General features: G+C 39.2%; 1 protein-coding gene across 1 annotated transcript in view; it reads left to right on the top strand.

Moving 5' to 3' along the window:
- NECAB1 (N-terminal EF-hand calcium binding protein 1) overlaps nt 1–25,303 on the top strand; it is a 218,656-nt gene that overhangs the window by 172,487 nt on the left and 20,866 nt on the right. The window contains exon 10 of the mRNA XM_059166058.1: nt 2,444–2,556. Within this exon, the coding sequence (XP_059022041.1) occupies nt 2,444–2,556 (113 nt within the window). The remainder of the gene's footprint in view (nt 1–2,443; nt 2,557–25,303) is intronic.

Here is a 25,303-nt window from a genome sequence, read left to right as displayed (position 1 = left end):
TGGAAAACGGTCCACACAAGGATTCAGGGATACATTCTCCTCTCAAGTGTGGCTCTGCCATTCCTAGGGCGGGTCATTCTGTCAACAGAAAAGGGGAAGAGAACATGGAGGGGCTTTACATCCCTCTTGAAAGTCTTGGCCCAAAAGCAATGTGCAGCACTTCTGCTTGTGTTCTGTTGGTGGAAACTCATCACTGGGTTACACCTAACACCAAAGGATGATAGACTATGTACTCTGTGCCTAGGAAGAAGAGGAAATGGATTTGGGGAAAACGGTTTGGAGTTTCTGCCACAGTGAGCCTTCTGATTATCAAATATTCATTCTTATCACATATATAGAACATATAGATGCCTTTGCAAAGGATACCACCCTAAGTCTCCTCCAGTTACTGCTTCTAGCTCAAAGTCTGGCTTCCTGGGTGAGAATCAGTCCTCCCTGTAAGATCAAGATGTGTTCCCTCGTAGTCTGACACAGTTATGAATAAAGAAGCAAGTTCTCTCCCCTCACCACAGGCCCAAAACACACAGATAAATATACAGTGATAAAACTGGGCCAGGAGAAATGTCATAAAAACTGTAATTCAGGAAAGGCATGACTAGGAAGCATACAGCTCTTACTGGTTCATTGCAGCAATGAATTCATGCTGGGAAACTATTTGTCAGTGAAGGAAGTTCTGTGATTAGACGCTGGATCCCCATTCAGGGAGGAACTCTCTTGTCCATTGTTGTTTTGAGGGTTTTTTTTTTGTTTGTTTGTTTTGTTTTTTTTTTTTTTGGTTCTTTTTCCTCCATGACCACATTGGAAACAGCTTATCAAAGAGTATTGCCTTTTTTAGGGGTTATGCCGTATTCATAGCCTGCTTCCTGCGTTTGGAGGCCTAAATATATCTGAGTTTGGAGGCCTAAATATATTATCTTAAGGTTTACACAATCAAAGGATTTTGAAATTGGGGATGAAGATTTTAGCTATTTGACAATACAGTTCTTTTAAGAATTTAATAGACTTCTGGTCGATTTACATATAGGTAATTTCATGTGCTAGGATCAATACCTAAAGTTATTCCATAGACATGGTTCTCAAACCTTGTTAATTTCTTGGGGCACCTGGGTGGCTCAGTCAGTTATTAAGGGTCTGCCTTTCACTCAGGTCATGATCCCCGGGTCCTGGAATCGAACCCCACATTGGGATCCCTTCTCAGTGGGGAGACTGCTTCTCCCTTTCCTCTCCAATCATGCTGTCTCTATCTCTGTCTCTCTCAGATAAATAAATAAAATATTAAAAAAGAAAAAAAGACCGACAAAACAACCTTGTTGTTTTCCTTACTACACCTTATGAAGCTAAGGATTCTGTCTTAATTCATCACTATATACCCAGAATCCGGCACCTACCATTTACCTGTAGAAAAACAAAGTAGGCACTGTTGCTAGATATATAAAGTGCCTCATATGATACCTATGATACAACTGCTGTTTTCCAACAACAGTAGCTATTAACATGAAGTGAGAAACTCATTGGAGAGGAGACACAAACCAGAGGCTTAATTCTGGCTCTACCACTACGCAGCTGGGTAATATTGTACAAGTTATTTTTCTCATATTCTGAATTTTCCTTACATGTTGTTGTTTTGCATTTTTATAATTCACTCCAAATCCTTACTTTTTTTTCTCTTGCATTTCTGTGGCTCTTAACCCTTGATGGAGGAAAGGCTTAATCTTGAGATCGAAGTGCCATGAGAAGCCCATAGGCAGATCTATAGGAAAGTCTTCAAACTACAAGTGCTATAAACATAATAGGATTTGTTACAAGAAGCAATTGGCATCCAGCCCAGTGCGATCCATTAAACACAGGCTCCAACTGATGCCATAAGATTTGAGCAGGGCCTATGGTATGTGATCAGTGGTTAATGTACTTTTGGAACTGCAACGCTGATCACACATTTTTTTGAAGTTTGGTTGTTTGTAATTTTACACATGTTTAATATCATGAAATATTTAAGCTGGAGCTGTCCAGTGTGTAGAGTAGGACTACTTTGTAAAAATGACCATAGGCTGGTCATCCCAGCCTAGGCCACACATTGGAGTCACTTGGGGGTGGGTGGTGAGGGTTGTATAAATACTAGTGCTTGGACCCCACTTCCAGAGATTCTAACGTAGCAATTTTGAAACCTCCCTAGGGCTTCTAATTGAGAACCATTGTTTTTAAAAAGGAAGTGTATCCTCGGGAGACACTGTCTTTACCACCTTCTACTAGAGGCAAGGAAGGTATCCTGCCTGTATTAGAGTTTTTATAGAATGTATTCCTTGGGTTAGTCACGGTCTCCCTTTTGGTCATATTTTTAGATGAGAATTATTTGCTTTGTTGGGGGGGGTGGCTGGGTACAGGGGGTCAGCTGAAGCAAGGTTCCCTGGCAGCCAGGCTGTAACCCTTGCCTCTTCCTCGGCAGCACATCATGCTTGTCCAGCGTCAGATGTCTGTGATCGAAGAGGACTTGGAAGAATTCCAGCTTGCGCTGAAACACTATGTGGAGAGCGCATCCTCCCAGAGTGGATGTTTGCGGTAAGTGCTCCTGCATGGTTCTTAGGTGAAGGCGGGGTCTGGAAGACAGGCATTTGAGAATCCTCTTGTGTTTCTGTTGATGCATTTTGCAGACTTTAATTGGGTATTTTCTCTTTTTTCCTTGGACTCTGTGGATTTGATCACTGAAGGCACCAAGGGAAATAAAATGGTGAGAACAATTTGAAGAGAGGAGTTTCACATCGACTGGCATTTCCCCTTCTGCATCCAGGCAGGCCCACACTGATTTAAAATCATCTCTGATAGATGAACCCCAAGTCCAGGGCGTCTAGCTCTGATTGCTCCCTTGGCAGCTTGCCCTACAGCCTGATAATCATTTCAGCCATTAAGAAATTGCACAGTGTCTGAAGTCGTGATTGCAGACCTTGGTCATAAAAAATAATAATAGTAAAAAACTCTTCCCATAGCCACCCAGCTCAGGCTTCGATTATCTTAGGCTAGTGAAATTTATGAACTATTCCTTATTTTCGGTTTCTCCACTCCAGGTCATCCAGTGAGCAGTTACTAGAATAATTTTACAGAAACAATTGTGGAATTCCCTTCATCAGGAACTGTAATAACTTTGAGGGTCTTAACCAAATGCTAGATATTTCTCTGACTCTATGCTTATTTTCCTTCAGAATGCACAGCACTGCTACTGTTGGTTCTCTCTTTCTGAGCAGCAGTGCGCAGCTGCCCATTGTCTTTACAGCATAAGTTGTACCTTAGACCTGGCCACTCTGCTCCCCAGATAGCTTTCTGCCAAGCGCATGTTCTGCCTCAAGTCCAAAGCCCAGCTCCAAACTCATCTGCTTCTGGAAAACTACAACCAAAATCTACCCCTACCTTGGGGTTTGTTCAAACTGCATTTCATAATGCTCTTTGAATACCGCTTTAGCGCATGTACACGTGTGTGTGTACACACACAGACACACACACAGAAATGCATACTTTATGTCTCTGCGTGCTTTGGTGTTATTCCTGGTAATTGTATTTTATTTATACCCCAGCAGACTAGCTCCCCAGTTAAGAAGTCTGGCTTTGGAGTTAAGCATGGGACTGTATTCATTTTGTAATTTAGGGGAAGATCTTTACAGGCTCTAAGGCTCCGTTCCTCATTAAGAACTTCTTAAGACACCAAGAGGGCTGCGAGGATTAACTGAATGCTCAGTGCCCTGAGGCCCAGGAAACATGCATGGGGGTTACTATCCCTTCATCATCTGGCTAGCTGACCTCCCCTCTCTAGAGCTGCAGGGGACTCACTCAGTGCTGTTCCTGTTCCACCGCTCACGATCTTCCAGTCGTGCCTTTGTAACAGAAACACAGGAAAATGCTTAGTTTCCTTTGTTGTTGTTGTTGTTCTTCACAACAAACTCAGAAGAGCTCAGATCGAAACCATTTTAGCTCCGTGATGTAGGGATCTGTCAAAGTGCGAGTATATGTAGTTTTAAAAGCCTACTCATCTGAAACTGGAATTGAATGCTTGGAAAATGCAAAAAAAGAGTGTGTGCGTGCGTGTGTGTGTACACACCATCCACAGTAGGAACTACAGAAAATAGAGCACAATACTAACCAAAGAAGTGGAGACATAAGGAAGACAAAGTGTGGTTTGGTGTATCACGATCTCCAGGAATGGATTAGACTTGCTACATTTATAAATAAGGTACAAAGTTTGAATATTTCTTAAGGCTCAGAGATAGTGCTTTAATGTGTGCTGGGAAAAGGGCCTGAAGCCACGTGGCCAGCCCAGGGTGAGAGACGCAGCAGGGGAGAGCAGCTGAGGAGACCGATCTGTGCGGCCTGCTGAGGACTGTTCCCTCAGCGGCCACGGAAAATTGCTCCCGGGGCGCCAGCTGTGAAGAACAGGGAGGAACAGAATCCTCTTCCAGTGAGATAAGTTGAGATGCTCGGTCTCTCCTTTTCCTTTGCAAGGCTCGGTCTCTCCTTTTCCTTTGCAAGACTCGTTTGTTTTTTAAGGACTCGTCGTCATTCCCTACTTGCTGATTTTTCTACGGATTTCTTTCTTTTACTGGAATTATCAGAAAGTAGACGTTATCAGATGGAATGAGCATCAGAGAATCAGTCCACATGGCTAGAAACCATGTGAAATGCAAGTTATGCCGGCCTGCCTGTCTAAATTCAGTTCATCGGGTCGTTTTCTTCTCTGTCAGTTGATGAGCAATCAGCCAGGCCGCTCATACTGTTAGTCATGCACGATCGACTTGATCTTGGCTGATAAAGTAAAACTCAGAATGATCAGGTTTGCCATTTCTTCTCCTCCCCTGATGTCAGGCTCAGCATAACCGTGGCTAGACAAGAAATGCTGCCATAAAGCAAAGTAGAAATTACTTTGTCTGACTAGGCAGTTGGCTTCCATTTTCTTATTTGATCTTCACTGCAGTCATCTGAAGTATGTATCCCGTCCACTGAAGGAGGGAATGGGCTCAGATGCATTAAACATCTTGCCCCAACGTGTCTGACTCCAAAACTCATAGTTAATTTTTGCCAGTACTTGGTCATCCTTGAATTAAAGTTTCCTGGACTCTCTGTGGTTAACCAGAGGTAGAATGGACAAGATCCCTCCTGTTCCAACTATAAGGTCTTAGTTTCTTAAATTCAGGCAATTAAATTAGAGAGGTTTTTGTCCTGCAGGTATTGGACCACCAGACTCAATGGTTTAGAGGCTGTTGGAGTCCTTGTCAGGGTACTCGTCAACTGAGTTTCCGAAGGAGCTGTTAGTGGAAAAGCCACTTAAATCGCATGACCCATTTCTCACACGCACACGTATACACACACACACAAACACTGATGATCTTTTTCTTAGTTATTTTAAAGATTTGTTTGAGAGAGGGAGAGCTCATGGGGGGAGGAGCAGAGGCAGAGAATCTTCAGGTAGACTCTCTGCTGAGCGTGGAGCCCAAGGTGGGGCTCAGTCTCATGACTGACCTGTGAAATCATGACCTGAGCAAACAAGAGGCGGTCACTTCACTGAGACCATCAGGTGCCCCAAGTTTTGCTTATTTTATAATCGTGACAGTTTATCTGTGAGGAGGTAGTATTTGAATATATGTGGTGTACACTGTGTATTAGAACCATGCTCAATGCCAGAAAAAGTGAGAAAAGGTTCTGCTTCCAAGGATCTTAGAATCCAGTTGGGAATAGAGGTTACTCATTCATAGCCTAAAATTTCACAGCTGTTAAAGAGAATAAAATGATTTCTGAAGTCACCCTTAGATCTGAGTTCTAGAATTCATATGTGTCCCAAGCTCTATGTCTCTATGTCGAGGGCCTAAGGAACATGGATGTAGAATTGTATTATAAGACTTGACCCAAACTGAGTGTAAGAAGAAAAAAAAAAAAAAAAAGACTTGACCCTGTGACTTTACCATGGCCATAGAAACATCTGTAAGAATTAATGATATCTTGTGGCATGGTGACCATGAATCATTTATCAGCATTTTTGTGCAGGTGGAATAAATTGGTGGCTGGAGCTTGATGTAGAGAAATGAGGTGGGGACTCTCTCCTGTCGTGCCTTTTCTCCAGTGGCTACATTCTATAAGTTAAAATGGGGCATATAAGCCAAGAAGAAGAGGGTCTTGTATAATTTATCTTCAACCCCAACTATTCCTGAGCCACATCACTCCCCCCTAGAAGCTATTTCACTGCCCCTTTCCAGCAGCTTGGAATATTCAAGGTCTCCCAAGGCTCAGGGCAGAAGCTCTTATCGACTACCTATAGGGACAGCTTAGCCAAAGAATTCTTGCTTCCGCCAGTGAGTGGTAATTATCACAGGAAGCCTGAACACATCCAGAAGGAAGACTGAAGCACGTCAGCAGCAGCTCAGAACATGTTTTATGCAATTCAAAGTCTGTAGATAATTGAAAGCTAATCATTCAAACCCTAAGCCTTTTCGACAGAAATATTGCTGACACAATTTTTTCATAATTAACCTTTTCTTAGTGTCATCATTGCATACATATTGTTATCTGTATTGTACAGTCTTACACAGCCATGTCCTTAAATGTCATTGCTATGTATCAGATTCACTCTTAGCTGAAGGCACCCAGTCTGTAGAACAATTCTGATGACCATTTTCACCCACGTCCTTTTGAGCCAAAATCTGCATTGCTTTCAGCTCTGCCATCTGGCTCTCCACTGGATGGCCTGTGGTCAGGAAGAAAGAGAAAGGAGCAATACCAACAAGCCCTCCTCTTATGTCTGATCTTCAGGATGCAAGCATTTCCCAGAAGCCCTTGCTTCCCAGCCAGCATTCCCCAGAATCTCATTGGCCCAGCTGAAGTCACATGGTCATTTCTCACTCCAGGGGAAGTGAGAAAAACAGTATTCAACAGAAAAGACTGAGATGGTGATGACTGTCTCAGTCCAGTGCTGATAGGTACATTGGAGGTACTGTGAACTAAACAGTGGTAAGGTTCTGTTAAGAAAGAGGTGAGTAATAGTTGGGGCAACAGATAGTGTCTGCTGTATCACCCCCAGAATCGCTGTGAAGGTAAAACTACTTAATCCACGTAAAGTGTTTAGACCAGGGTCTGGAACAGAGCTATAGGTGTTAGCAACTGTCACCATCGCTGCTAGCGTATATAATAATATAACGATTTTCATTATTATTGGCTTGCTGTTTTACATTGTTTTCACAAATATGTCTTTTTCCTTCAGTGTTTTCCACACCCCCCTGCCCCAGTCTTGTTTTCTCTCTAGTTCCTTTTACTTATATCATGCTTTCTGTCATGCTTCTCAATTTTAACACCATTTAAGACTTAGCCTTTTATAAACTGCTCATTCCTTGGAAGTGCCACTTTCTTCTGGGCTACTGAGCTAACAGCTAAATTAAACACACAAAATTTGCCGAGGACTGGGCTAAGCTTTTTACCCGGAACACTTTAATATTCATTGTACTATTATTGTCCCCATTTTGCAGGTGAGGAAACTGAGGTAAGTAGTGGGCCCAGAGTGACAAAGCTACCAAGTTGTAGAGAAGAGTAGGCCTGCTGGGCTCTACTTCAAACCACTGCCTGATCCCACTGATGCTTTTCTCAGTCCTTAAAAAGCTTGAGAATGATTGTAGAATTTTTTGAATTTCTTACTATCTTATGGATGTCCAGGAAAATGGGAGGCCCAGATTGCAAGATAAGTTGGTTTTTAATAATAATATAAATGAGTCAGTTTAGAGCAGGAAGTTCTTGAAGAGCCTAAAATGCTAAGCTGAGTATTTTAAACTTTATCTTAAAAAAAAAAAATCGTGGGTTCAAATTTGTTCCATTACATTGTCAAATTATGTTTGGAGATTATAGATTCTTTGAGACTGTTGTGGAAGCTATGGATTTTCTTCCCAGAAAAAACTAGACATGACCATCAATTTGCAGCTTATTTCCGGGATTTCCAGACCACCCCCCCCCCAAGAGGTCTTTCATAAACTCCTAGATTTAGAAGATCTCTGATTTCATTTCCCATCCAATTCCTTTGATTCTCTTATAAATCTTTTCCTAGAAAACCTGAAATTGAGCCAACAGCATTTGGTACATCATATCTTAATTAAGCAAGCTAGATAAACAACTGAAAAACTTTATTTACAGGCAGAGCTAAAGAAGAAAGTATTAAAATTTCTGTGTGTTGTTACCACCACCTGCTGGTCACACTTAGGAAAAGCCTAAACTGCATTTAGTTTGACTTTACACTGATACATTCTTTATTCTCTTTTAAATCCGTATCCTTGTTAATAGTTTATACTCTCATTTTGATTTCTAATCTGAATATAGTGTAAAACTTTAGACTGAACAAGCTGGACTTGTGGCATTTTTTATTTTATTTTTAATTTTAATTCAGGTACTCCTCATGGTATTTGTCTTTGAATTATTTTGCTTGCCATATTCTTTAAACCCAACCGTGTTGTTACAAAAGGCAAGATTCTATTCTTTTTTTTAAAGATTTTATTTATTTATTTGACAGAGAGAGAGATCACTAGTCGACAAAGAGGGCAGGCAGAGAGAGAGAGAGAGAGAGAAGCAGGCTCCCTGCTGAGCAAAGAGCCCTATCCAGGACTTGATCCCAGGACCCTGAGATTGTGACCTGAGCTGAAGGCAGCGGCTTAACCCACTGAGCCACCCAGGCGCCCTATTCTTTTTATGACTGAGTAATATTCCATTGTGTGAGTGCGTGTGCACACACACACACGTATGTGTACTACATTTTTATCCATCTGTTGATGGACACTTGCACTACTTCCATTTTTTTATTAGCTATTATAAATAATGTGGCAATAAACATAAATGCACACATATCATTTTGAATTAATGTTTTTGTATTCTTTGGGTGAGTACCCAGTAGTGGAATTACTGGATCACATGGTAATTCTATTTTTAATATTTAGGAGACTCTCCATACTGTTTTCCACAGTTGCTGCTTCATTTTGTGTTCCCAGCAACAGTGAGCAATGGTTCCCTTTTCTCCACATCCACACCAACTCTTGTTTCTTGTGGTTTTTATTTTAGCCATTGTCACAAGTGTGAGGTAATAGCTCATTACAGATTTTGATTAGCATTTCCCTGAGGATTAAAGATGTTGACCATTTTTTCATGTGTCTGTTCATGTCTTCTGCCCATTTTTTAATTAAGTTATTTGTGGGGTTTTTGTATTGAGTTGTGTAAGTTTTTTATATGTTGTAGATATTAACCCTTTATTAGGTAGGTCATTTGCAGTTATCTTCTTCCATTCCATAGGGTGCCTTTTTGTTGATTGTGAGCTGTGCAGAAGCTTTTTATTTTAATGCAATCCTAAGAATTTATTTTTACTTTTGTTTTCCTCACCTCAGGAGACATACCTAGAAAAGTGTCCATTAGGCTGATGTCAGAGAACTTACTGCCTGTGCTCTCCTTAGGATTTTTATTGTTACAGGCCTCACACTGAGATTCTTAATCCATTTTGAGTTTGTTTTTTGTGTATGGTGTAAGAAAGTGGTCCAGTTTGCATGTGGCTGCCCAGTTTTCCCTGTACCATTTATGAAGAGATTGTCTGTTTCCCGATGCATATTCTTGCCTCCTTTAATTCCTTGACCATATAATCATGGTGGGTTTATTTCTGGGTTGTCTTTTCTGTCCCATTGATCTATGTGTGTATTTTTGAGCCAGTACCATACTGCTTTGATTCCGATAGGTTTGTAGTATAACTTGAAGTCTGGGATTGTGGTGTCTCCAGCTTTGCTTTTTTTCAAGATTGCTTTGGCTATTTAGAGTCTTTTGTGGTTCCACATAAATTTAGGATTATGTATTCTAGCTCTGTGAAAAATGCTGTTGGTATTTTTACAGGGATTGTATTAAATTTGCAGATTGCTTTGGGCAATATGGCCATTTTAACAGTATTGATGTTCTCAATCCATGAGCGTGGAATGTCTTCCCATTTGTTTGCACCTTAAGTTTCTTTCTTCAGTGTTTTAGTTTTCAGAGTAGAGGTCTTTCACCTGCTTGGTTAAGTTTACTCCTAGGTATTTTATTTTTGATGTAAACGGGATTAGTTTCTAAATTTTTCTTTTTGCTACTTCATTATTAGTGTATAGAAATGCAACAGATTTCTCTATATTGGTTTTTTGCCCTGTGTGACCTTACTAAATTCATTTATCAGTTCTAGCAGTTTTCTGGTGGAGTGTTTCGGTTTTCAACAAATAGTATCCTGTCATCTGCCAATAGTGAAAGTCTTACTCCTTCCTTACTGATGTGGACACTTTTCATTCCTGTTTGTTGTCTGATTGTTGTGGCTAGGACTTCCAGTACTATTATGCTGAATGAAAGTGGACGTCTTTTTCTTGTTCCTGATCTTAGGGGGAAAGCTCTCAGTTTTCCCCCATTGAGTATGATGTTCTCTGTGAGTTTTTCATATATGTTGAGGTATGTTCCCTCTAAACCTACTTTGTTGAAGTTTGTTTTTTTTTTTTTATCATGAATGGATGTTGTCCTTTGCCAAATGCTTTTTCTACATTTATTGAAATAATTATATAGTTTTTACCCTTTCTCTTAGTGATGTATCACACGGATTTCTGAAATTTGGAAACTCCCTTGCAGCCAAGAAATAAATGCCACTCGATTGGGGTGAATGATTTTTTTAATATATTGTAGGATTCCATTTGTTAATATTTTGTTGAGGAATTTTGCATCTCTGTTTTCAGAGATACTGGCTTGAAGTTCTCTTTTATTCCCTTTTATTACAGTATCTTTATCTGATTTTGGTATCAGGGTAATGCTGGCCTTATAGAATGAATTTGGAAGCTTTGCTTCCTCTTTTGTTTTATTGGAATAGTTTGAGAAGGATAGGTATTAACTCTTATTAAATGTTTGGTAGAATTCACCTGTGAAATCATTTGGTCTGGGACTTTTGTCAGAATTTTTTGATTAGTGACGCAATTTCATTGCTAGTAATCAGATTGCTTAAATTTTGTTTTGTTCTGCTTCAGTTTTGGGGAGTTATATGTTTCTAGGAATTGATGCATTGATCCTAGGTTGTCTAATATGTTGGCATATAATTTCTCATAACATCCTCTTATTTGTATTTCTGTGTTATTGGTTGTTATTCTCCTCTTTCATTTCTGATTTTATTTGGGTCCTCTTCCTCCCTCTCTCCCTCTCTCTCTCTTTTATGAGTTCTGGCTAAAGGTTTATCAATTATGTTGATCTTTTCAAAGTAATAGCTCCTAGTTTGATATGTTCTATTGATTTTTTTTTTTTTTAGTTTCTATTTTGTTTATTTCTACTTTAATATTTCCTCCTCCTACTGGTTTGGGATTTTATTCCTTTCCTAACTCTTTTAGGAGGTGTTTCTTCCTTCTTGAGGCAGGCCTATATTGCTCTAAACCTCCCTCTTAGAACCATTTTTGCTGTATCCAAAAGATTTGAACCATTGCATTTTCATTTTAATTTGTCTCCATGAGTTTTTAAAGTTCCTCTTTGATTTTGTGGTTGACCCATTGATAGTTAGTAGCATGTTATTAAATCTCCATGTATTTGTGCTCTTTCCAGGTTTTTTTCTTGAGGTTGATTTCTAGTTTCATAACATTCTGTTCAAAAAGAGGCATGATATGAAGTCCATCTTTTTTACTTCAATGAGGCTTATTTTGTGGCCTAACATGTGATCTATTTTGGAGAATGTTCCATGTGCCCTTAAAAAGAATGTGTATTCTGCTGTTTTAGGATGGACTGTTCTGAATATATCTCTTAGATGCTTCTGGTCCAGTGTGTCATTCAAAGCCACTGTTTCCTTATTTATTTGATAGATCATTTGGATGATCTATCCATTGTTGTAAGTGGGTGCTAAAGTCCCTTACTATTATTGTATTACTCTTGATTACTTCATGTTTGTTAATCACTGTTTTATGTATGTGAGTGCTTCCAAGTTGGGTGCATAAATATTTACAATTGTTGTATCTTATTGTTGGATTATTCCCTTTATGATTATGTGGTGTCCTTGTCTTTCTTTCAATTTTCATTTTAAAGTCTATTGTGCAGGATGTAAGTATTCATACCACAGCTTTCTTTTCATGTCCTTTTGCGTGATAAATATTTTTCCATCCCATCACTTTCAATATGCATGTGTCTTTAGGTCTGAAATGCATCTTTTGCAGGCACCACGTAGATGGGTCTTGTTTTTTTAATCCATTCTGTCACCCTATGTCTTTTGATTAGAGCATTTAATCCATTTATATTCAAAATAATTATGGATAGATACAAACTGACTTTTTATTACTTGTTTTATGTTCATTTTTGTAGATTTTCTGTTCTTGCTCTTTTCTTGTGATTAGTTAGCTTTCTTTGGTGATATACTTGGATTCCTTTCTCCATATTTTTTTCTTATCTATTTTTTTTTAATTCATGGCTTTCATTTTGTATATAACATATTTTTCACCTAGCAGTCTATGCTAAGTTGATGTTTGCTTCAGTTTGAACTCATTCTTTACTACTGTCCCTCTAAATTTTAGGTGTATAGTGCCAGCTTTATAGCCTTGTATTTTGTGAGTCTTTTGACCAATTTTTATATATGTACTTGATTTTACTCTTTTGTGCTTCCTATTTTACTTATCCCTACTTATGTTCTTGGCTTTTTCACTCAGAGAGTCCCCTTTAACATTTCTTTTGTGGCTGGTTTAGTGGTGATGAATTTAACTTTTGTCTGGGAAACTCTTCATCTCTCCTACTATTCTGAATGACAGCCTTGCTGGATAGAATGTTCTTGACTGCAGATTCTTCTATTTCAGCATTTTTTAAATTTTTCTTTTATTTTTCTATAAACATGTAATGTATTTTTAGTGCCAGGAGTACAGGTCTGTGAATCGCCAGGTTTACACACTTCATAGCACTCACCATAGCACATACCTTCCCCAATGTCCATAACCCAACCACCTTCTCCTGACCCCTCTCCCCACAGCAACCCTCAGTTTGTTTTGTGAGATTAAGAGTTTCTTATGGTTTTTCCCCCCTCCCAAACCCATCTTGTTTCATTTATTCTTTTCCTAGCCCCCCAAATCCCCCACGGTGCATCTCCACTTCCTCATATCAGGGAGATAATGTGATAGTTGTCTTTCTCCGATTGACTTATTTTGCTAAACATAATACCCTCTAGTTCAATCCATGTTGTCACAAATGGCAAGATTTCATTTCTTTTGATGGCTGCATAGTATTCCATTGTGTATATATACCACATCTTCTATATCCATTCATCTGTTGATGGACATCTAGGTTCTTTCCATAGTTTGACTATTGTGGACATTGCTGCTATAAACATTCAGGTGCATATTGGGTATTTACCCTAAAGATACAAATGTAGTGATCCAAAGGGACACATGCACCCGAATGTTTATAGCAGCAATGTCCACAATAGCCAAACTATGGAAAGAACCTAGATGTCCATCAACAGATGAATGGATCAAGAAGATGTGGTATATATACACAATGGAATACTATGCAGCCATCAAAAGAAATGAAATCTTGCCATTTGCAACAACGTGGATGGAACTAGAGCGTATCATGCTTAGCGAAATAAGTCAAGCAGAGAAAGACAACTATCATATGATCTCCCTGATATGAGGAAGTGGTGATGCAACATGGAGGCTTAAGTGGGTAGAAGAATAAATGAAACAAGATGGGATTGGGAGGGAGACAAACCATAAGTGACTCTTAATCTCACAAAACAAACTGAGGGTTGCCGGGGGGAAGGGGTTGGGGAGAAGGGGGTGGGATTATGGACATTGGGGAGGGTATGTGATTTGGTGAGTGCTGTGAAGTGTGTAAACCCGGTGATTCACAGACCTGGGGATAAAAATATATGTATATAAAAAATATATGTTTATAAAAAATAAAAAATTAAAAAAAAAAAAAAAAAAAAAACATTCAGGTGCACATACCCCTTTGGATCACTATGTTTGTATCTTTAGGGTAAATACTGAGTAGAGCAATTACTGGGTCATAGGGTAGCCCTGTTTTCAACTTTTTGAAGACCCTCCATGCTGCTTTCCAAAGTGGTTGCACCATCCTCGCCAACATCTGTCATTTCCTGACTTGTTAATTTTAGCCATTCTGACTGGTGTGAGGTGGTATCTCCTTGTGGTTCTGATTTGTATTCCCCTGATTCCAAGTGATGTGGAACGTTTTCTTATGTGTCTGTTGGTCATCTGGGTATCTTCTTTGCAGAAATATCTGTTCATGTACTCTGCCCATTTCTTGATTGGATTATTTGTTCTTGGTGTTGAGTTTGCTAAGCTCTTTATAGATTTTGGACACTAGCCCTTTATCTGATATGTCGTTTGCAAATATCTTCTCCCATTCTGTCAGTTGACTTTTGGTTTTGTTAACTGTTTCCTTTGCTGTGCAAAAGCTTTTGATCTTGATGAAATCCCATAGTTCATTTTGCCCTTGCTTCCCTTGCCTTTGGCAATATTCCTAGGAAGAAGTTACAGCAGCTGAAGTCAGAGAGGTTACTGCCTGTGTTCTCCTCAAGGATTTTGATGAATTCCTTTCTCAAATTGAGGTCCTTCTTCCATTTTGAGTGTATTTTTGTGTGTGGTGTAAGGAAATGGTCCAATTTCATTTTTCTGCATGTGGCTGTCCAGTTTTCCCAACACCATTTGTTGAAGAGGCTGTCTTTTTCCCATTGGACATTCTTTCCTGCTTTGACGAAGATGAGTTGACCATAGAGTTGAGGGTCTATTTCTGGCCTCTCTATTCTGTTCCATTGATCTCTGGGTCTGTTTTTGTGCCAGTACCATGCTGTCTTGATGATGACAGCTTTGTAATAGAGCTTGAAGTCCGGAATTGTGATGCCACCAACTTTGGCTTTCTTTTTCAATATTCCTTTGGCTATTCGAGGTCTTTTCTGGTTCCATATAAATTTTAGGGTTATTTGTTCCATTTCTTTGAAAAAAATGGATGGTATTTTGATAGGGATTGCATTAAATGTGTAGATTGCTTTAGGTAGCATAGACATTTTTACAATATTTGTTCTTCCAATCCAGGAGCATGGAACATTTTTCCATTTCTTTGTCTTCCTCAATTTCTTTCATGAGTATTTTATAGTTTTCTGAGTATAGATTCTTTGCCTCTTTGGTTAGGTTTATTCCTAGGTATCTTATCGTTTGGGGTGCAACTGTAAATGGGATTGACTCCTTAATTTCTCTTTCTTCTATCTTGTTGTTCGTGTAGAGGAATGCAACTGATTTCTGTGCATTGATTTTATATCCTGACACTTTACTGAATTCCTACACAAGTTCTAGCAGATTTGGAGTGGAGTCTTTTGGGTTTTCCACATATAGTATCATCTCATCTGCAAAGAATATAGTTTGACTTCTTTGCTGATTTGGATGCCTTTAGTTTTTTTTTTGTTGTTGTTGTCTGACTGCTGAGGCTAGGACTTCTAGTATTGTGTTGAATAGCAGTAGTGATAATGGACATCCCTGCCATGTTCCTGACCTTAGCAGAAAAGCTTTCAGTTTTTCTCCATTGAGAATTATATTTGTGGTGGGTTTTTCACTGATGACTTTAATAATATTGAGGTGTGTGCCTCTATCCCTAGACTTTGAAGAGTTTTGATCAGGAAGGGATGCTGTACTTTGTCAAATGCTTTTTTGGCATCTGTTGAAAGTATCACATGGTGCTTCTTTCTTTTATTAATGTATTGCGTCACATTGATTGATTTACAGAACCAACTTGGAACCAAACTGGAATACAACCCACTTGGTCATGGTGATTAATCCTTTTAATGTACCTTTGGATCCTATTGGCTAGTATTTTGGTGAGAATTTTCACATTTGTGTTCATCAAGGATATTGGTCTGTAATTCTCTTTTTTGATGGGATCCTTGTCTGGTTTGGGGATCAAGGTGATGCTGGCCTCATAAAACGAGTTTGGAAGTTTTCCTTCCATTTCTATTTTTTGGAACAATTTCAGTAGAATAAGAATTAATTCTTCTTTAAATGTTTGGTAGAATTCCTCTGGGAGGCCATCTGGCCCTGGGCTTTTGTTTGTTTGGAGATTTTTGATGACTGTTTCAATCTCCTTACTGGTTATGGGTCTGTTCGGCTTTCTATTTCTTCCTGGGTCAGTTGTGGTAGTGTATATGTCCCTAGGAATGCATCCATTTTCTTCCAGATTGTCAAATTTGTTTGTGTAGAGTTGCTCATAGTATGTTCTTATAATTGTCTGTATTTTTTAGGTATTAGTTGTGATCTCTCTTCTTTTATTCATGATTTTATTTATTTGGGCCCTCTTTCCTTTTTGATAAGTCTGGCCAGGCATTTATCAATCTTATTACTTCTTTCAAAATTCCAGCTCCTAGTTTCGTTGATTTGTTCTATTGGTTTTTTGGTTTCTATTTTATTGATTTCTGCTCTGATCTTAATGATTTCTCTTCTCCTTTCTTTGTTATTCTTTCTCTAGCTCCTTTAGGTGTAGGGTTAGGTTGTGTATTTGAGACTTTTCTTGTTTCTTGAAGGCTTGTACCACTATATATTTTCCTCACAAGACTGCCTTTGCTGTGTCCCACAGATTTTGAATAATTGTGTTTTCATTATCATTTGTTTCCAAGAATTTTTTCTATTGTTCTTCAATTTCCTGGTTGACCCATTCATTCTTTAGAAGGATGCTGTTTTGGCTCCATGTATTTGGGTTCTTTCCAACTTTCCTCTTGTGATTGAGTTCTAGATCAGAGCATTGTGGTCTGAAAATATGCAGGAAATGATCCCAGGATTTTCATACCGGCTGAGACCTGATTTAGGACCAAGGAAGTGATCTACTCTGGAGACTGTTCCATGTGCACTAGAGAAGAATGTGTATTCTGTTGCTTTGGGATGGAATGTTCTGGATATATCTGTGATGTCCATCTGGTCCAGTGTGTCATTTAAGGCCTTTATTTCCTTGTTGATTTTTTGCTTGGATGATCTGTCCATTTCAGTGAGGGGAGTGTTAAAGTCCCCTACTATTATTGTATTATTGTTGATGTGTTCCTTTGATTTTGTTATTAATTGGTTTATATGGTTGGCTGCTCCCATCATAGGGGCATAGATATTTAAAATTGTTAGATCTTCTTGTTGGACAGATCCTTTGAGTATGATATAGTGTCCTTCCTCATCTCTTATTATAGTCTTTGGCTTAAAATATAATTGATCTGATATAAGGATTGCCACTCTGCTTTCTTCTGATGTCCATTAGCATGGTGACTTGTTTTCCACCCCATCACTTTAAATCTGGAGGTGTCTTCGGGTCTAAAATGAGTTTCTTGTAGGCAGCATATTGATGGGTTTTGTTTTTTTATCCATTCTGCTACCCTGTGTCTTTTGATTGGGGCACTTAGCCCATTAACATTCAGGGTAACTATTGAGAGATATGAATTTAGTGCCATTGTATTGCCTTAAGGTGACTGTTACTGTATATTTTCTCTGTTCCTTTCTGATCTACTAATTTTAAGGTCTCTCTTTGCTTAGAGGACCCCTTTCAGTATTTCCTGTAGAGCTGGTTTGGTGTTTGCAAATTCTTACAGTTTTTGTTTGTCCTGGTAGCTTTTTATCTCTCCTTCTATTTTCAATGATAGTCTAGCTGGATATAGTATTCTTGGCTGCATGTTTTTCTCGTTTAGTGCTCTGAATATATCATGCCAGTTCTTTCGGGCCTGCCAGGTCTCTGTAGATAAGTCTGCTGCCAATCTAATATTTTTACCATTGTATGTTACAGACTTCTTTTCCCAGGCTGCTTCCAGGATTTTCTCTTTGTCACTGAGACTTGTAAATTTTACTATTCAGTGACAGGGTGTGGACCTATTCTTGTTGATTTTGAGGGGGGTTCTCTGTATCTCTGGATTTTGATAATTGTTCCCTTTGCCATACTAAGGAAATTCTCTCCAATAATTCTCTCCAATATACCTTCTGCTCCCCTCTCTCTTCTTTTTCTGGAATCCCAATTATTCTAATATTGTTTCATCTTATGGTGTCATTTATCTCTCGAATTCTCCCCCTCGAGGTCCAGTAGCTGTTTGTCCCTCTTTTCCTCAGCTTCTTTATTCACTGTCATTTGGTCTTCTATATCGCTAATTCTTTCTTCTGCCTCATTTATCCTAGCAGTGAGAACCTCCATTTTTGATTGCATCTCATTAATAGCTTTTTTTATTTCAACTTTGTTAGATTTTAGTTCTTTTATTTCTCCAGAAAGAGCTTTTATCTCTCTGGAGAGGGTTTCTCTAGTATCTTCCATGCCTTTTTCGAGCCAGGCTAGAACCTTGAGAATATGTCATTCTGATCTGACATATTACCAATGTCTATCTGGATTAGGTCCTTAGCCTTCGGTACTGCCTCTTGTTCTATTTTTATGTTGAGATTTTTTGCCTTGTCATTTTGTCCACATAAGAGTATATTAAGGAGCAATTAAAATACTAAAAGGGTGACAAAGACGCCAGGAAAATATGCTTTGACAAAATCAGAATAGATCCCAAATAAAGGGAGCGAGAAAGGGGATAAAAAGAGGTTCAGAAAAAAAAAAAAAGAAACAATTAAAAAAAAGAAAACGAATAAAGAAAAAATATAAAAAAGAATATATATATATACATATGTATATATATATACACATAATAAACTAGTTAAAAAAGAAAAGGGTAAAAGTTAAAAAAAAATTAGAAGAAAAAAAATTAAAAAAGAAAATGCTCTGAAGATAGAACTCAATCATAAGAGGAAAGTTGGAAAGAACCCAAATCCTTGGAGACTAAACAACATCCTTCTAAAGAATGAATGGGTCAACCAGGAAATTAAAGAAAAATTGAAAAAATTCATGGAAACAAATGATAATGAAAATTGTTCAAAATCTGTGGGACACAGCAGAGGCAGTCCTGAGAGGAAAATATATAGTGGTACAAGCCTTTCTCAAGAAACAAGAAAGGTCTCAAGTACACAACCTAACCCTACACCTAAAGAAGCTTAAGAAAGAACAAGAAAGAAACCCTAAACCCAGCAGGAGAAGAGAAATCATGAAGATCAGAGCAGAAATCAATGAAATAGAAACAAAAAATCAATAGAACAAATCAACAAAACTAGGAGCTGGATCTTTGAAAGAAATAATAAGATTGATAAATGCCTGGCCAGACTTCTCAAAAAGAAAAGAGAAAGGACCCAAATGAATAAAATCATGAATGAAAGAGGAGAGATCACAACTAACACCAAAGAAATACAGACAATTACAAGAACATACTATGACCAACTCTACGCAAACAAATTTGACAACCTGGAAAAAATGGATGCATTCCTAGGGACATATAAACTACCACAACTGACCCAGGAAGAAATAGAAAGCCTGAACAGACCCATAACCAGTAAGGAGATTGAAACAGTCATCAAAAATCTCCAAATGAACAAAAGCCCAGGGCCAGATGGCTTCCCGGGGAAAGAAGAATTAATTCCTGTTCTTCTGAAACTGTTCCAAAAAAATAGAAATGGAAGGAAAACTTCCAAACTCATTTTATGAGATCAGCATCACCTTGATCCCAAAACCAGACAAGGATCCCATCAAAAAAGAGAATTACAGACCAATATCCTTGATGAACACAAATGTGAAAATTCTACCAGAATACTAGCCAATAGGATTCAAAAGTACATTAAAAGGATTCTTTACCACAACCAAGTGGGATTTATTCCAGGGCTGCAAGGTTGGTTCAACATCTGCAAATCAATCAATGTGATACAACACATTAATAAAAGAAAGAACAAGAACCATATGACACACTCAATAGATGCTGAAAATGCATTTAACAAAGTACAGCATCCCTTCCTGATCAAAACTCCTCAGATTTTAGGGATAGAGAGCACATACCTCAATATTATCAAAGCCATCTATGAAAAACCCACCGCAAATATCATTCTCAATGGAGAAAAACTGAAAGCTTTTAGCTAAGGTCAGGAACATCGCAGGGATGTCCATTATCACCACTGCTATTCAACATTATACTAGAAGTCCTAGCCTCAGCAGTCAAACAACAGAAGGAGATTAAAGGCATCCAAATCGGCAAAGATGAAATCAAACTATCACTCTTCTTAGATGATATGATACTATATGTGGAAAACCCAAAAGACTCCACGCCAAATCTGCTAGAACTTGTGTAGGAATTCAGTAAAGTGTCAGGATATAAAATCAATGCACAGAAATCAGTTGCATTCCTCTACACGAACAACAAGACAGAAGAAAGAGAAATTAAGGAGTCCATCCCATTTAATATTGCACCCAAAACTATAAGACACCTAAGGATAAACCTAACCAAAGAGGCTAAGAATCTATATTTAGAAAACTATAAAGTACTCATGAAAGAAACTGAGGAAGACACAAAGAAATGTAAAAATGTTCCATGCTCCTGGATTGGAAGAATAAATATTGTGAAAATGTCTATGCTACCTAAAGCAATCTACACATTTAATGCAATCCCTATCAAAATACCATCCATTTTTTTCAAAGAAATGGAACAAATAACCCTAAAATTTATATGGAACCAGAAAAGACCTCGAATAGCCAAAGGAATATTGAAAAAGAAAGCCAAAGTTGGTGGCATCACAATTCCGGACTTCAAGCTCTATTACAAAGCTGTCATCATCAAGACAGCATGGTACTGGCACAAAAACAGACCCAGAGATCAATGGAACAGAATAGAGAGGCCAGAAATAGACCCTCAACTCTATGGTCAACTCATCTTCGTCAAAGCAGGAAAGAATGTCCAATGGGAAAAAGACAGCCTCTTCAACAAATGGTGTTGGGAAAACTGGACAGCCACATGCAGAAAAATGAAATTGGACCATTTCCTTACACCACACACAAAAATACACTCAAAATGGAAGAAGGACCTCAATTTGAGAAAGGAATTCATCAAAATCCTTGAGGAGAACACAGGCAGTAACCTCTCTGACTTCAGCTGCTGTAACTTCTTCCTAGGAATATTGCCAAAGGCAAGGGAAGCAAGGGCAAAATGAACTATGGGATTTCATCAAGATCAAAAGCTTTTGCACAGCAAAGGAAACAGTTAACAAAACCAAAAGTCAACTGACAGAATGGGAGAAGATATTTGCAAACGACATATCAGATAAAGGGCTAGTGTCCAAAATCTATAAAGAACTTAGCAAACAACACCAAAAGAACAAATAATCCAATCAAGAAATGGGCAGAAGACATGAACAGACATTTCTGCAAAAAAGACATCCAGATGGCCAACAGACACATGAAAAAGTGCTCCATATCACTTGGCATCAGGGAAATACAAATCAGAACCACAGTGAAATATCACCTCACACCAGTCAGAATGGCTAAAATCAACAAGTCAGGAAATGACAGATGCTGTCGAGGATGCGGAGAAAGGGGAACCCTCCTACACTATTGGTGGGAATGCAAGCTGGTGCAACCGCTCTGGAAAACAGCATGGAGGTTCCTCAAAATGTTGAAAATAGAACTACCCTATGACCCTTTACCCTAAAGATATGAACGTAGTGATCCAAAGGGGCACGTGCACCCAAATGTTTATAGCAGCAATGTCCACAATAGCCAAACTATGGAAAGAACCTAGATGTCCATCAACAGATGAATGGATATAGAAAGTGGTATATATACACAATGGAATACTATGCAGCCATCAAAAGAAATGAAATCTTGCCATTTGCGACGACGTGGATGGAACTATAGGGTATCATGCTTAGCGAAATAAGTCAAGCGGAGAAAGACAACTATTGTATGATCTCCCTGATATGAAGATGTGGAGATAAAACATGGGGGGTTGAGGGGGTAGGAGAAGAATAAATGAAACAAGATGGGATTGAGAGGGAGTCCAACCTTAAGTCACACTTAATCTCACAAAACAAACTGAGAGTTGCTGGAGGAAGGGGGGTTGAGAGAAGGAGGGGTGGGGTTATGGACATTGGGGAGGGTATGTGCTATGGTGAGTGCTGTGAAGTGTGTAAACCTGGAGATTCACAGACCTGTATCCCTGGGGATAAAAATATATGTTTATTTTAAAAGAGAGAGAGAGAGAACTCTGTCAGTACTGTGGAAACATTTGTATGTTGGGGCAACTGGGTGGTTCAGTGGGTTAAGTGCCTCAGGTCACATTTCTGGAGTCCCAAACTGGAGCTCAGCATTGGGCTCCCCACTGAGCAGGGAGTCAGCTTCTCCTTCTACCCTTCATCCCGCTCATGTTCTCCCTCTTTCTCTCCTCTCTCTCAAATAAATAAATAAATAAATAAAAATTGCATGTTGAAAAAAAAAAAAAAAGAAGAATGTATGAAGGAGCAAGTAAAATACTAAAAGGAGGCAAAGACCCCAGGAAAATGTGCTTTAACCTAATCAGAAGAAACCCCAAATTGTGGGGCGGAGAAAGGGGATAAAAAGAAGTTCAGGGGAAAAAAATTTAAAAAATAAATCAAAGAAAAATATAAAAAAGAAAATATATATTTTATATATATATATATATATATATATATATATATATATAATACACACACACACATAAATATATATTAGACTGGTGACTAGAACTGGGTCACCCACTTAAGTTTGGGAGTATTTTGGTCTCTAGAAGAAACTACCTCCCCAAATTTTAAAAAATAAAAAACATATATAAGGGTAAACACAATGAAGGGATGGAATGTGCCTATAAAAATGAAAAAAAATTTTTTTTAATTTCTAAAGAGGGAGTGGATAAAGTAAGTTGGTTGGGAGAATAAAGAAAAAGAAAGTGGAGAGAATTTGCTTGGGCTGGAGACTAGACCAAGCCTGCAGCTAGATTTAGGGTATATTTTGATTTATTAGATGAAGTTGTACCCCAAAGTTTTTAGAAGAAAAAAACCCTATGTGTATACAAAAAATAAAGTTAGATACAATGGACAAAATATAATAAAGGTTCAAAAAAGATTATTTTTTTATGAAAGGTATTGTTAAGGTAAACTAGTTAAAAAACATTAAAAGATGAAAGGGTAAAAGTTTAAAAAAATATAGCAGATGAAAAATAATAAAATTTTAAAAAATTAACTGCAAGACTAAAGAATCATGGGGAGAAAGCAATGAATTCCATGCTTTACTTTCTCCTCCTCTGGAATTCCACTGTTCTCCTTGGTAAGTGAACTTAGTCTTGGCTGAATTTCTTGTTGATCTTGGGGGTGCGGGCGCTGTTGTAGTGATTCTCAAGTGTCTTTGCCCCAGGCGGAATTGCAGCGCCCTTACCAGGGGCCAGGCTGAGTAATCCGCTCGGGTTCGCTTTTGGGAGCTTCTGTTCCCTGAGCGCTTTCCGTAGGGTTCGGGAGGACGGGAATGAAAATGGCTGTCTACCAATCTCTGCCTCTGAGGAGCGGAGAGCTCAGGGCTCCACTGCTCAGTGCACCCTCAGAGAAAAGCACTCACTCACTCCTGTCTCCCTGGCCTCCGGCCACGCTCTGAGCTCACCCAGCCTGCGACCAGTTCTAGGTAACCCTGAGCTGAGAGCTGACTCCCCGGCTCTATCTCTGTAGCCAGATTCCCCGCTCTAAGACCTGTGAGCTCTGCGACACTCAGACACCCCCGATCCTTCTGTGCCCTCCGCAGGACCTAGGGCCATGCTGACCGCGTGTGGGCTTCACCCCGGTTTAGCCTCTGGAGCGATGTCCCTCAGCGGAACAGACTTTTAAAAGTCCTGATTTTGTGCGCCGTTGCTCCGCCGCTTGCTGGGAGCCGGCCCCTCCCCCCACGGTCTATCTTTCCGTCGCTTTGGATTCACTTCTCTGCCGGTCATGCCTTTCAGAAAGTGGTTGATTTTCTGTTTCTGGAATTGTTCTTCTCTTCAATCTCCTGTTGGAATTGGAGGTGTTTGCAATGGTTTGATAAGCTATCTAGCTGATCTCCTATGTATCACACCACTCCTTTCCAGCCTGCAACCTTTTTGCTGAAAAATCAGCTGATAGTTTTGTGTGGTTTCTTGCTGCTTTTAAAATCTCAATCTCCATTTTTTGCCATTTTAATTATGTGTTGTAGTGTGGACCTTCTTGGGTTGATTTCATTAGGGTCTTTCTGTGCTTTTTGGATCTAGATATCTGTATCTCTAGAATCAGAAAGTTTTCGGTTATTATTCAAATAAATTTTCTGCCCTGTTTTCGCTCTTCTCCTTCTGAGATCCCTATAATGTAAATGTTAGTACACTTGATGGTGTTGCTAAGATCCCTAAGTCTATATTCATTTCCTATCATTTTTTTCTCTTTCTCCTGTTCACCTTGATTTCTTTACATTACTCTGTCCTCCAAGTCACTGTTTTTCTGTTTCTTCTAGTCTCTTTATTCCAGCTAGTGTATTTTTATTTCATTTATTGAGTTCATCTCTATTTTTTATGTTTTTTGTCTCATTATTAAAGGTCTCACTGATGTCCTCCACTCTTTTCTCATATCCACTGTGTTTATGATCAGTACCTTACATTCTCCTTCAGGCATATTATCTCCATTTCAATTAGGTCTCTGGCTATGATTTTGTCCTATTATTCCATGTGGGATGTGTTCCTTCGTCTCATTTGTCTCTGTTTCTATTAGGAAAGTCAGCTCTTCTGCTCCAGATAGTAGTGACCCTATGAAGAAGAAGTCCTATAGTGTCCTGCAGTGCAGTGTCCCCTGTTCACCAGAATCTGGCACTTCACGGGTGTATCCTGTTTGTTGAATGCACCCTGCTTTTGTGACTGAGCTACTTTTTCCTTCAGTCCAGTGATCGCACTGGCTCTCTTTGCCTGTTGTCAGCCATAGTTTGGTCCTTGTGCTGTTAGTGAGCCAGTCTTGGGCCACGTTGGGCTTGAGTCAGACCAGGCATTTGCCAGAATGGACTGGTGTGTATGTGGTTCTTTCCCCCTTTCCCAGGGACAGGCATCATCTTGGGAGTGGTGCTGGCTGGCCTCCAGCAGAGCTGCTTGTACACAGCCAAGCTTGTGGCTTTGTCTGGGATGGGCTCCACCCCAGGGTGGGGGATAGATCTGCTGAAGTGCACAGGGGCTGGATGTATGATGTGAGCAAGATTTGCCCTGGTCTGCCATGGGAGAGACCTGCAGCCACCAAAACAAAGACAGGCCAAGTTGGAGAGGATAGACCTGCCTAAGTGCAGCATGTGGGGTTGGGGTGGGAGGGTTGCTGGGCAAGATGCACAGTATTAGCAAGTTATGTAGGGATTGTCCTTGCTGCTCTGGTTCCCATAGATAACTATGTTTATACTGGAGAACAAGGGGGGAATGGCACCTGCCTGGAGA

The sequence above is a fragment of the Mustela lutreola genome, chromosome 3 (genome assembly GCF_030435805.1).
Source record: "Mustela lutreola isolate mMusLut2 chromosome 3, mMusLut2.pri, whole genome shotgun sequence".
Classification (NCBI taxonomy): Eukaryota; Metazoa; Chordata; class Mammalia; order Carnivora; family Mustelidae; genus Mustela; species Mustela lutreola.
This window is presented reverse-complemented; position numbering and strand designations above follow the sequence as displayed.